The sequence below is a fragment of the Nipponia nippon genome, unplaced genomic scaffold (genome assembly GCF_047370975.1).
Source record: "Nipponia nippon isolate SJK-2023a ecotype South Korea unplaced genomic scaffold, ASM4737097v1 scaffold_25, whole genome shotgun sequence".
NCBI classification, from domain to species: domain Eukaryota; kingdom Metazoa; phylum Chordata; class Aves; order Pelecaniformes; family Threskiornithidae; genus Nipponia; species Nipponia nippon.
The window spans coordinates 6,540,653-6,554,339 of NW_028262342.1; the positions used below are offsets into that span (position 1 = coordinate 6,540,653).

The following is a 13,687-nucleotide window of genomic DNA, read 5'->3' on the forward strand; positions in this document are numbered from 1 at the left end:
GCCGGTCACTGCTGAGTTATGAGCTATTTCTGACTCACGTCTACAACTTTCACAAGTCCTTTTGCAACACAGAAAGGGAGGAGGGGAGAGGAAAGCAGATCCAGTTCACTCCGGCAAAGGCGCTGGCCAGATGGGCAGGGAGGGGAGGTGAGAGAAAGCGGCAGAGCAGAGGGGAATGGGATGTTAAGCAAGCAGCAAGCAAGCGAAGCACGCGTGCATCGCAGCCAGGGGAAGCGGCAGAGGGAGCAGCAAGGGATGGGCAGCAGAAGTGCAGGCAGGAGGAGCGCGGGCAGGGACAGGCACCCACGGAGGGGAGCGAGGCGCTGGTTACCGGAATCTGACTTCACCCTTGCTGCCTTTGTCCTTCACAGACATTTTCCATGCAGTGACTGCATTTCCTTCCTGCGAGCACCACTGGAAAAAGCTGCCTTGTTTGTGCCGCAGAAGCCCTGACTAATTCCTGCTGCTTGTACCTGGCTGCCGCTTCCCAGCCCGGTGGGGCAGCCGGGGGCTCCGGGCTCCCTCGGCCCCTGTGAGCCCACCCCGGTACCGGCAGCACCGGGACAGCACTTGCTGCCGGCTGAGGTTCAGCCGTGCCCCGGCTCGCCAAGCCGGGAGAGGAGCCGGCGATTGCCTGTCCCAGCCCCGGCTCTCGCCACCCACCCGCCACCGTGCCGGCTCAGCCCAGCATAGGCAGGACCTCCAGCCCTGAGAGCGCTTGTGCTAATTACTTTCCTTTGTTAATTAAACCCACGTGGCTCTAATAAGGTAACCTGCTGTTCTCCGATAAATTTAATTAGCCTGAAGGGAGAGCCCCTCCGCACAGCTATTTAAATTGTCACTTTCCATCGCTTAGGCTTTCCTACTTTCTGCCTCCCTCCCTCTCCGGGTTCACACCCCTCTTCTTCCTCTCCTCCTTTGGCGGAGGAGGGCAGCAGGGGAGGTCCCCCCTCCCCTATGGGAGCAGGATGGCACCCAAGGATGCTGCACCCACCCAAAGCCCCGTTTTCCTGCCAGTGCCACAAAACCCCACCGCAGATGGGCCTTCATCCCGTCCCAGCGGCTGTCCCACACTGGAGGACCTGCCCTGGCTCCAGCCCCAAAGGACTCTCCCTTATCCAGCACCTGCGCCCCGCCCGCAGCACCCAGCATCAATCCTGGGGTGCCCCAACCCTGGGAAACTCTGCACCACCCTATCCAAAATGCTCTCCCAAGGTATGGTGGCACACGGTGACCCTCTCCTCCCGGAGCCAGCCCTTCCCTCCCGTGCCCTTTCCCACCACAGCAGCACGCAATGGGGACCACAAACCTCCAACAATTTTCTGGAGGTTTACAGGGGATTTAACCCTTTGGGGGCTCCTGGTGTGCTCTGGTCACCCCAAAGACAGAGGCGACGTGTTTGCACATGCACTCTCCCAGCTTGTAGCTGAGCCCTTCCCGAAGAGGGGGTGATGGGGACACACACACGTCCTCGGGGCTCACCTGCACCGCCGGCTGCTTGCCCTCATTGCTGCTGGGGGAGCTCAGCCCCGTGGCCTGCTGCAGCAGGAACTGGCGTGCCACCTGGAGAGCCTGCAAGAGAGACACAGCAGGGTGGGCAGGAGGAAGGGTGCCCTCTTCCTCCTCCCTCCTCCAGGCATGCTCCCCCTCCAGCTCCCCGGAGCAGTGCCCAGACACGGGGGCGGCCGGACTGGTTCTCCGTGGGTTTGATTCCTGGGGTGTGAGTGATGCATGAGGAGGGTAGCGCTCCCCGATGCTCCCTCCTGCCACACCAGTATGACCAGCACATCCCATTACAGACCACCGCTCCCCCTACCCCCTGGAGCCACGGAGGGCCACGGGGACCTGGGGGCAATCCCATCCTCTTCCAAAAACCTCCGCCCCATCTTCAGCCAGTCGCCTGGTCCAGCACCTTCATGCCTCTAGCAGGTTTCCACACAGGTCATCCCCAGCCTCCCCAAGCCCCGGCACAACCAGCACCCGACCGCAGGCCCGGCGGAGGGGCTGTCTCCCGGCTGATTTATTCCACCCTTGCACAGAGCCACCACTACATTTCTCCTGCAGCGGACATCCCCTGTGTCTAAAGCTACCGTGTATATTTAATTTTACATCTGAATGTCACGCTGAAGCAACAAAAAGTCCCAGTCACCACCCAGATTCGGGTCAGGCCAAGTGCAGGATTACACCCTGAATTAATAATCCATGAACGCGTCCGCACAGAGTTTATGGTGATGCAGGAGTTGTTCAGCAACTTGCACAAGTGACCAAGATGAAACCTGCTTATTTTTGTGGGTGTTTGCCTAGAAAGAGTTATGGGTTTCCTTAACTTGTTTGCAGGGATGAAGGTGTCTCGCTGGGAAGTCGCACAACAGGCAGAAGTGGGAGAAACCAACATGAATCGATAAAAAACACTTGTGGAAACGCATGCAGGCACAAGCAACCGTGAGCAAGCCACGCATAGCAGTGTCGGCAGCTGAAGAAAGTAGGTGAAATTAAGGAAAATCCTGCAAAGAGACAAGGAGGCGAGAGGAGCAAGCGCGAGCTGGCAGAAGAGCTGGCCGGCCACAGGCGAGCATGGCCGAGGACGAGCACCGGCATGCGTGCAAGCCGAAAAAAGGAGCTTCATTCAGGAGCTGAGAGCCAGGAGAGGGAATAAAGCCCTAATGAAAACAACCCTGCGGTAGCCAGCTGCTGCTCCCAGACCCGCTTCCTCATACACTCCTTATTTTTGCTTTTAAAGAATTTTTTTCTTTTTTTTTCGGTACATTTCTGAACAACCAAGTCATTGTAGCTCTGCCCGCAGGACAGGTTTGCATTAGGGCCCGGCGCGGGGTCAGAGCCCGGCTCGGCGGTGCCGCCAGCGGCACGCGGGTTCCCCCGGTTGTCATCACCCCGGCCGTAAATCACCGCCCCGGCTTCCAGGAGGCGGCCGCACGCCCCGAGAAAGGGCCGCTTGTTAATTCTCCGCATTTCCAGCTATAAAGAAGAAAGCCCCCAGCCCGCACACCGCCTCTCCATCCCTCCCTGCCAAATCCGCTTGCAAACCAGCGTGGCATCGCCCATAGTGTGGATGCACCTTAACACACCGCTCCCGTCCACTCATTGTTTATTTAACCTCTGCGAACCATGGAGCACCCACAGCACCCTTAAACAGTTGCTCAACGGAGCATCCATGAAGACTGACTACCTGCGTTTTAACCAAAAGGTCCCATTTCATGCTCCTCTCTGCAGGGTTGCTCGGGAAGAGCGCACGGGACGGACTGAGAGCAAAGGATGTCTGAGCTGCACCACCACTGTTTTTTCTGTGAATAAAAGCCTTCCGACCCGCTCCTTGCACGTGAACAGGCGTTAGAAGTGCATTTACAAAAGGAGAGGTAATTTTAAAGTTGCTGCTGAAGCCAGAGGCTGTGTGCAGAGGGTTTAGCAGCCACAGCCCTGCCTGTTTTATTTACGAAAATATAATTTCCTCACAAGGGAATCAAACCCAACAGCACCCAGAGCTGCCCCGTGCCCGCTGCCTCTCCCCGCGCATCCCCGGCCAGCTGCTGGGGATGCTCAAACACTGCATGACCACTAACTTGCAAACTCACTTTATCCAACCGATTAAAAAATGAAATCCTTGAGGACAAACAGGGCCATGTGCTGCTGGGAATCACTGATGGTACGAACCCGTGGTCCAAGTCCCAGAGCCGACGCAGCCCCGGCACAAGGCACACTTCTCTGCGGGCATGTTATTTCCCTGTTATTAACAGTAATAGATGTGCATCGGTAATGTGAACACAAAAACCATGTGACAGTTATGACAGCTCAAGGTCTGATATTTTAATTACTTTTTGAAATGAAAACAGTAATTCCAGTTAAAAGCCAAGGGTGGAGGAATTCAATCGACAGCTGCTCAGCCCCAGCGTACGGCGCAGCCGGCAGGTCCAAGGCACCCACCCACGGACGGGTGCCAGACCACTGGCTGCACCCCATGCGTGCACACCGGCTGCCCAAGCTTTACCTATTTTTCCATGTGTCCGTTTGACAGAGGTTTGCACGGATCGGGTTTCTCCACCTGTACCACGTGAAACTCCTCCGGTGTTTGTAAGGACCATCTCCCAGAGGTGAGCCGGTGAGGCGGGTCCCTGCCCCAGCCCGACAAAAATCAGTGCAGCAGGTATGGGAAATACAGCAAAGAGGGGAGAAATAGAAGGGACGTAATGCCAGCACCCAGGCAAAGCGCTAGGCAGGACTTCTCCCAGAATCTCTCTTTCTAAACCCAAACGCTGGCTGGCCCGCGGGTGCCACCGAGTCCCCAGCGCCCGGCTGGCTCAGCCCCACTGCTGGCCGCCCACCTCGCGCCGCCTCAGGGGGGAATTTAATTCACTCCCCGCTGGCGCTCTCACTTTGTTGTGCTCTGAAGCACGAAATTACAAGATTTACAGGAAAAAAAATGACATGGCCTTACAATTGCACACAGGGGCCTCTCCACCAGCGCCCCGGAGCTGCCCCCTCCCTCCCTCCCCACCGCCCGGCAGCGATTTCCACTTAAGCCCAAGTTCAGCTCAGCCTGCAAATGAAGGATGCTCTGCCTGGCAGCGCCCGGGTCTGCAAACCTGTTGCACGGCGGCACAAGGCAGGTGGAGCCCCGAGAAGTGAGTTTTGGGATGCAGAGCCCCGCGTTATCTGCATTTGTCACCCTCACCCCACAGGGCGGGAGGACCAGCCCCGGTGCTGGGGGTAAAGCCTTTCCGTAGGGATGTGCAGGGAAGGCGTCACCACCACCTCTCCTTAGGGCTGAGGAGGCGGGAGAGCAGAAGGAAGAAAGTCTCCCCCGTAGGAGTGGATGGGCTTTCACCTCCTGGCTCTGTGAACCAGAGAAAAAATGATTTTTTTAAAAAATTGTATCCTGCTGCACGGTGTTATTCAAGAGTCATTAGCACGTTACCCGTAATTAGGAATGAATGGGTTGTGTCAAATTCATCATGCTCCTGGATGGCTCCCTTTGATCAGCAAATTATCCCATAAAAAAGTTTGTAATGTCTCAGACACTTACGTCAAGAGCTGATGCTAAACGGTTGGCTTTGTCCTCTCCAAGAGCAGAGCAGCAACACGTTTCAGGGCTGAGGAAGAGGATGGTGACCCGGACTGCGCTAGGGGTGGCCCACGACTGCCTCAGGCTGCGCGGGGGCAAATAACACACCAGCGTTTTGCAGTGAGAGCTGCTGGAAGGTGTGTGCTGGGATGGGGAGGGGGGTCAATAAATAAACCACGTCTGGGATGAATCCCAGGCACGGCGAAGGCTCTGTCCAGACAGCACACACCCTGCCAGGACCGCTCCGAGCTGCTCCCGCGGCAGCAGAGGCTTCCCCACTGCGGAAGGGGGCTCCGGGGCACCTGGCCCGTGGGGATGCTCCCCTCTCCCTGGAGACACTGAATCCCTCCAGTTCGCTGGATAAACCCAGGCTGGATCCTCCACCTGACTTCAGGCAAAAGCATCTCACGCTCCAGCGGGGAAGCAGCCCCTCATCCTGGCTTCCACCCAGCGTACCTGGGGATTATCATTAATTCCTCCCCCAAAGGCTCGTGCTCCGGCCAGTGGGACTCCACACCTCCACCCGTACGTGATGGCGGCATCCCAGGATGGCAGGAGGGCCAGCTTTTGGCCACCTTCCCCGTGGCAAACACCACAAAACAGCACAAAACTCACTTTCTCCCATGGGGAACGCCAGGTCCCATCTGTCCCCAGCGACGGACGAGCCCGGGGAGAGGAGACGGCGGCTCCCGTCCCATTTGGGATGGCTGACTCACACTTCAGCCCCTACGCTAACCCGCAGCCCTGCCTGGCCGCCTTTTTCCCCACAAAACCTGCCTGAGCTGAGCCTCTCCAAGGCCTCCCGTTGCCTGGTCAAACTGGGAAGAAACAGGTCAAGAGGTTCAACAAAGTTTGGCGAGGATGGAGACGTCCATGGGTCTTTCTAAAAACACAAGCCTGGGCCTCCCAAAAATCAAACAGTGCAATGGAAAATCCTGACTAGGGTATTTTTAAACTGCCTTATTCTACCAGGTATTTCATTTTACGAGGGTGTACTTTTTAATTACGCCTAGCGGTGCCCGGACGCTCCAGCTGCCAGAGCCAAAAGCAGCGCGCCGGCTGCCTGCCGCACGGGGGGAGCGGGCTGACCCGGCCCGCGAGGGGAACCGCTGCCCAAAAATACCCCAGGGGTTTTCCACCTGGATGGGATCAAAGCTTTGCATGGGGTTGTAGCCTCCAATGAGAGAAAAACCACCCTAAAAATGATATTAAACCAAGAATTTTGCAAGGAAGGGGGCAGAAAGGGGATCTATAAAGGGAGTCTGTATCTTCCCTTTTCCCTCCGTTCCTTTCGGAGGGTAGAAAGAGGTTGGGAAGGGATGAAAAAATGTTAAAAAAAGAATATTTTTTACACTAACCTCATAAAAATGACATCGTCACATTCCAGAATTAGAGCTATTAAAACAACACACACACGGATATTTTTAGATGGATATTAACGGTAAATGATGCCATATTGAGAAGCACTTCCACCCAGCCCAGCCCCGGTCCTGCTTAACCAGAACCAAATGGCTCAAAGAGATCAAAATTAACAAAAACGACACAATTCTTCACAGGGGGGGAAAAAAAGTCCTTTTTACAACCGGCTGTGCCTCCCTCTCGGCCCCAGCTGTTCTCCCTTTCGCTGCACACTCTAATGCCTCTGGACTTTATTCCTCCACTCTTGACTCCTCAATCCTCGCAGGCGAGGGGTTAAACCCATTTCCACTAATGAAGAACACAAGGAACAAGCTCCCGACAATCCCACCCCATGGAAAAAAAAAAGAAAAAAGGGGAAAAAAACCCTCCTGCACTTGTACTCAGTAAAATATGAAATATAAATCAAGGAACCTAATAGAGAGATGAGTTTCACTTAAGTGCTCCGGTCTCATTTTTATCTTAAAACCCCTAATAATAGTGGATTACACAATATATTTGAGATGTGATCACATGCTTTATGGAACGGTATCTCTCCTACGGCAGAGAAGTGCCTCTCCTCCCCCCATCCACACCCTTCTTTAACTACCAAAAAAGTCCAATTTACTTTTTTTTTTTTTTAAAAGTCTTATTTTTGTTCAATAAGTTAACATTTCTTTGACATGTGTCCGCAATAAACTGCAACTTTTTTTTTTTTTTTTGCATAATAAAAAACCACCAAGCAACACTAGAGCAGCTGGATTTTCCAGATGGCTCGTTTTCCATGGGATTGCAAGTTGGAAAGAGCTACTGTATGGCTGCCAGGCTCGGGGACCTTCCCCGTGATTCCCCCCGGACATCCCTGCTCCAAGCACCTCTAAGCTCGCACCCCGCCACCCCCTGCACCCCAAAACCGCAACAACCCCCGAGACCCAGCCTCTCTGCACCCCACGGCTTTAAACCCCAGCTCCGAGCTGAGACTTGGAGACCCAGGATTTTTTGCAGGAATTCAAGGAAAGCCTGGAGAGACCCGAATCACCAGACAGCAGCCCCCCCTCGGCACGGCAGCCCCCTGCGATGCCCACCCTTGGGTCTGCCCTGCCTCCCCCGCCGCTCCCGTGGGGTGCAGCCGTGCACCCCAACACCCGAGTCGGAGCATCCCCACCCTCCTCTCATCGCAGGGCTGTGACACCCCATCACCCCGCTGCCCCCGTTTCCTGCCCAGCCTTCCTCCGCCGAGGATTACCGGGGGGCCGGCGTGGCGGGGGGGCGAGGGGCCGGCCCCCATGTTAAAAACTCATTAATGCGCCAAGGCGGCGGGGCCCTTTGGAGCCCGGTTAGAGGATGTCAGCGCGCTGGAGGTCTTGCCACGTTCCCACAGCAACGGCGGTGGGAGACCCCGGCCGGCGGGCAGCCCTCCCATGCCCCCGGCCGACCTCTCCCCTCCGCCAACCCCGGCACAATGCGGGCGTGCGCTATTCAAGCTTTTCAGCCGAATCCCACCATTGAAATCCAGGGATTTAACCCGAACGCTGTCCCCTGGGCTGGGGGGAGAGGGAGGGAGGAAGGGGAGGGGAAGGGGATGCTCCAGCCCCACCGAGGAGGGGGATGCCCTTTCCCCACCCCATCCCGCCAGGCTCCCGCTCTCCCTCCAGGCTCTCTGGACCACGGGATGCTCCGAAGTTGCGTGGATCTGGACAGACACAGCGATGAGGCACAGCCGAGGACGGCGACAGAAAGCTGCACTCCGCAGTGGAGCGGAGCCGGTGCTGCGGCTGGCAGCCCCTGGCCTGGCCACCCAACAGCCTCGGGGGTCCCCGAGCACCCTACGATACACACTCCTCCCCGCAAGCTCCCACCCGGGGCACTCACCTCCGGGCAGCATCCTCAGAGAGGAGTTTTAACCTGAGAAGTCCCCGCAGCCCAAACAAGCCCCCAGAGCTGTCTGGCTTCACCCTTTCGAAAGGGTGAAAGCAGAGAGACCGTGGGCACCGAAGAAGGTCAGAACCAGCTCGTTTTGCCAAAAGGTGCAACACCAGCCGAAAGCGAGGGCAGAGCACGCGCCCCCGGGGAGCTGCATCGCCAAGCAAACCCCTACGGGCAAGGAGTTTTAAGCCACTGGTGGCCCTTCAAGCCTAGGTGGGGTGGTTGAGTGACGGTTTCCCACCCCTCCAGGCTTCCTAACGTTTCTTGGGGATTTCATATAGTTAAATAAGAACAAGGATTGAGTGCCGACATTTCGGGAGCTGCGGCGGGGCCAGGACGGAGGAGCTGTCAGACGGGAACAGCCCAGTGGTCCGGGAGCCTGCCTGCGACAAGGGGCGAACGCTGGATGCTCCCGAGAATGGTGCAAAGCCTTCATGAAGCACCTAATTGCGCAAATCTCTCTATATGGGGACATTTATTCCTGACCCCAGCTGGTGCTCAGCCTGTTCCCTGAAGCATGAAGATTGATAGTCCTCGGGATGTTTTTTTTTTTTCTCCCCCCAAGGTGCTGTCATTGCAGATGTCATTTGGTTTTGGAAGTTTACCAAACCCTCTGCCTTAATAATTCCACGTGCCGGTGACTTTCCCAGGGTACTTACACCGGGAATCCGAAAGAAGAAATGCAAAAGGGTGAAATTAAACATCGGCCGTGCCTTGGGCAGGGCAGGATTTACCGGCTGAGCTCAGGGAGCAGCACCCACAGGGATGAGCCAGCAGCAGCACTCCGCATTGCAAAAGCCCCTTTCTTCCTTATTTTCCAGAGCAGAGAACCCCGTTTCACAGCCACGCCGCCCACCCTCCAAGCTGCACCGTTTCAGCCGTGCAGGAACAAGCATCTCCTATTCCCCCCAGCTCCGGCTGCCGCCCAGCGGAATTCGGGGCTGTCCCCGGCGCGGGGAGGGGGGCGAGCGGCGGCTCCTTCGGCAGGGGTGACTCGCAGCAGCATTACACGCATGATTACCCTTCAGATCGGGGAACAGGGGCTTAACTGCGTGAGAAACGGCTGTTATTCAGGTAATGGATTTACAGCACTCACTACTAAAGTATCAGACACAGCAATTTTTTACAGCTTTCACGCTGGAATTTATGGCTCAGGGAGGCGATCTCCATACGAGGCAGGGATCATTGCCTTATTTAGTATCCGAGGAGGAAAATTTATGTTTTCTTCAAAGTTTGTTTTGAAAGGTAACCTGCAGGCACGCACACGCGTCCCCCCCTCCCCACAGCAGCCCAGGCGTGCACGGTGCAAGGGGAGGTGTGTGCCACGCAGCTCCCGTGCACGGGCTCCCCGAGGTGCACACGTGTGTGCTCAAGGACAGAGCTGTTGCATGCACATGTCACAGCCACACGTGTTTTTGGCCACGCGTGCGAGGTTAATTCTTCAGCTGAAGGCACCAGGAGCCCCAGAGAATGGGGGACCACCTCTGGTCACCCACCTGGATACCCAAATGCAGACTCAGAGAAAACCTGCTCCTTATTTCACAGCCAACACGTCTTTGCTCTTACAGCCCTCCTTTTCCTGCACCACCTTCCCCGCACCGACGGGGGACAGAGCAGGCAGACCCCACCGGCGCAGGCAGGACCTCCCCCCAAAACGCAGCCGTCTCTGGGGCAGCAGGCACCAGCCCACGAGCCGCACGGACGGGCGGGCTCCACCTCCTGAGGGATGTGCACCCCAAAGCACAGGCACCTGCTTTCTGAGGCAGCACTTGCACCCCAGCTTCAACAGGGATGCCCAAGTCTGGTGCAACCCATCACCTGGGCCAGCTCTGGGGACAAGGGGAGGGTAAAACCAGGTGTTTGCCCCCAAACCCAAATCCTCGAAGGACCCAGTTCCACGTTGCCTTGCGTAAGGCAGGGAAGGGAAGGAAGCGGGGCGTCCCTCCTACCTGCTGCTGCTGGAAGTGCAGGAGCTCCACGGGGCTCATCTCGCCGTTGGCCTCCCCGCTCGCAGCTCCTTCGCGCCCTCCGCCGCCGCCTGCGCCGCCCCCGCTGCCATCGGGCTGGTTGCTGAGGCTGCTGACCCCGTTTTGGCTGGAGGGAGTGGACCGTATCGTCTCCGAGGCAGATTCAACCATCATGACTTGCTAGCAGGACCTGAGGAGGAGAGAGCAGAGGCTGAGAAGAGAGTCTGAAATCCCTGGTTGGCATCCCCACCTCCGCCTGCCCCATCTCTGATCCCCGCGAGGTCCGGCAGGGAGATGCAGGGATGGGATGTCAAACCCCGGCCAGTTTTAGCTGCGGTCAGTTTACTCCAGAAAATAAACGTGCAGCAGCGTGAGCCGCCATGAACGTGCTGCTGGCCCCACGCAGCGCTGGGGCAAAGCAAGCGCAACCTGTCCCTTAGGGAAACACCATGTTTTCAGCTTTCTCCCAGCCTGATGTAAGACATAAAACCCCAGGAATCTGGGCATTTTTCACAGAATCCCAAAATATTTCATTTTGAGATGCTGGAGACAGCAGAGTAGAAGTTTCAGCGACGCTGCAAACCAAGCACGTGGAGCCTGCACCACATAGTTCACCGTGAAAATCTCAAGAAAGTTGACACGTTTCCACAACGCGCTTCAGCTCCCAGCAAACCAGCACTGCCCAGCAGGAAAAACCACCTGGCAGAACATTTGCCATCAGGTGCAGGAAGCCCAAAGGTACCGCGGAGCTGGGACACGGCAAAACGAGAGCGCGGCAGCGCTCCAGAAAGCATCAGTCGGAAAATCCTGCCTTTCTCCCAGATGCCTCCGTGCACCCCCTCCTCCTGCCGTACCCCTCGGACGGCCGCGCAGGACCAAGCCAGGCGCTTTGCCCTTCAATGCGGGGTGCAGGGGCTACAACACTCACCGCATTTTCAGCCCTGCAGAAAACCCCACGTTTTGCAGCTCTTGCACTTCATTTCATGCAACTACAGGCTTCCCTCTGCAAGGCAACAGTGCAACGCTTCACCTCCACGGATGGGTTTTATCCCTGTAAACCCTCCCTGCCCATCGACACCTGGGGCACGAGGGCAGAACTGCCCCAAGGTCGCGGCTGCAGGGCTCGCGGTGGCGATGGTGCCCGTGCACGCTGCAGCCATCCCGGGAGCAGAGCGGTGGGACACTGGCTGCCTCGGGGCGGCCGGCCGGAGCTCCGTTCGGCCAGTGCAAACTCCTGAGCCACCATGCCGAACTGGGGAAAACCATTGGGCACTGGGAGAGCCGCAGGCTGGAAAAGCACTGGCATCCCAATGCACGGCCAGCCGCAGCAGAGCTGGGTGTTACGTGCACCCCTTACCCCCGCCCCGGGCTTAAATGCTATTTACATTACGGCAGATGGGTTAGGGGAGGGACTCCCAAGGAGTTACAGGGCTTGGCTTCAAAGCGACAAGACGAAGACACTTTGCTCAGTTGGGTTTGATTAGCGGGCAGGTTGTTAGCTGGGAACCCGAGGGTCCCCTTTCTGGGGGAAACTCCTGGAATCTGGGCTGGCACCGGAGGGAAAGCCACCACCGCATCCAGCATCGAACCCTGCCGCTCCAGCCAGCAGCCGCTGAGCCACTGGGGCCACATCCAGCCCCGACACAGGCACGGAGAGGGCTGGGGCGCAGGGAGCCCCGCCGGAGCCGAGCGGCTCCCTCCTTCCCCACGCACACTTCGCTCTGCGGAAAAGCGGAGGACACGGGGTTTTATCTCATCCGCGCCGGCTCCTTCCCCACCGGCGGGTGCCGGAGCGAGATCGGCGTTCACCCACCACCACTTGCAGCCGGCCAGCGAGTTTGAAACAGGAGGGGAATAAAGAAAGAGGATGGGGAGAAGAAATACTGTTTCTCCCTTTTTCTTCTCTTTTTTCCCCCCCGTCTTCACCCCCCGCCCCAAAAGACAGAAAGACAAACCGCGAACAACATAATTGCTGAAATGTGGCGTGTAATAATAGCTATTCAGAAGCTGATCATTCATATTAAACAGGGTGAACCAAGCTTCTCATTTGCATGTTTGAGATTATATGCATTTCAAAAGTCATTTCCGCAGGGTATATGACTGACATTAATTCCCATGTGGAGCTGCCGGCTCCCTCCCGCCGTCCTGGCACTACCAAACCCGCGCAGGGTGGCACACCGCTGGCTGCGGAGAGCTGGAGGGTAACGGGGTTACTGGGCTCTGGTTTTGTTGGAAGCAGAGGAGCCAGGGTGAGAGCACGGCGCGGTTGGAGCAGCTTCCCGAGAAGGGATCGGGAAAGGATGGGATGCTCGCCAACGGATGCTGTGTTAGGAGCAAAAAAGCTGTAAGAAAGAAAACACCTACATTTGCTCCTTCCCCCCACAGATGTCAGACAAGAGCCTGCAGAAATATTAAATTATTGCTGTGACTCTTCTCATTTTCCTTCCAAAACCCCGCCGCCTGCCCCGCGTTTCGACCAGGCGAGCGGCCCCGTGGGGAAAGCCGGGCTCTGCCCGTGTCCAGCAGTCACAAGGCATCACCATGGCCAGAAACTCGGCAGGATTCAAAAAGAGATCTGACTTTTATATGGAGAGCAAGAATATCCAGAGTTACGACAGGAAGTATTAAAAAAGGGAAAAAAAAAAGTTTTTGGGAAGGATATAAAACTTTCCTGGCTTCAGGGCACAAATTGAAGGTTAACTATTGGGAATTAGGAGGAGCTGTGACCGTGGGCTCGCTCCGCCGGCCCCGGCCCCTGCCAGAGGCAGGATGCTGGAGCAGATGAGCGGCGCTGGGGTCCAGCCGGGTGATCCCCGCAGCCGGGACACAGGGCCAGTCGGGTTCCCTCTCCAAGTCTAGTAAAACTCGACTTCCCGTTCGCAAACCCTACTGGGATGACGGTGTGCTGCTTGGGTTCCCAACACTGCAAGGGAAGTAATAAAAGAATGTAATAATAATAATAATGAAAATATTTCCATTCATATAAAAGTTTTACAAAAACTTAAAGAAAAAAAAATGAAGCCAGTGTCTGCAACGTTATAAAGTCGATTTAAATTAGGAATGAGTGCCTTTCCAGCCAGGGCTGATCCGGGACGGCTGAAGCCGCGTTGGGGAGAGTGAAACCCAGCTGCTCGAGCGGCTGCGAGTGCTGAAGCACACGTGCGTCCCTGCACACAGACGGGAGGGCTCTGCAGCATCCCAGCTCCGGCTTTTCATCTATTTTAGTTCAAACACATCCAGTATTTTGGGGATTCTCCACACACTAGTATCCAGAGGGTCTAATCAGGATCAGACCTTCCCCCCAGGCGTAAAGGCAGGGACC

General features: G+C 56.6%; 1 protein-coding gene across 4 annotated transcripts in view; it reads right to left on the reverse strand.

Moving 5' to 3' along the window:
* The window catches only part of FOXP4 (forkhead box P4), a 61,199-nt gene that overhangs the window by 27,960 nt on the left and 19,552 nt on the right, over positions 1-13,687 (reverse strand). For 3 of the 4 annotated variants that reach the window (XM_087761913.1, XM_087761911.1, XM_087761912.1), the window contains exons 2-3: positions 10,348-10,555; positions 1,483-1,572 (exon numbers count right to left, since the gene is read on the reverse strand). In XM_087761913.1, the coding sequence (XP_087618039.1) occupies positions 1,483-1,572; positions 10,348-10,539 (282 nt within the window). In that variant the 5' untranslated portion in view covers positions 10,540-10,555. The remainder of the gene's footprint in view (positions 1-1,482; positions 1,573-10,347; positions 10,556-13,687) is intronic. The other variant, XM_087761914.1, reaches the window with a different exon arrangement.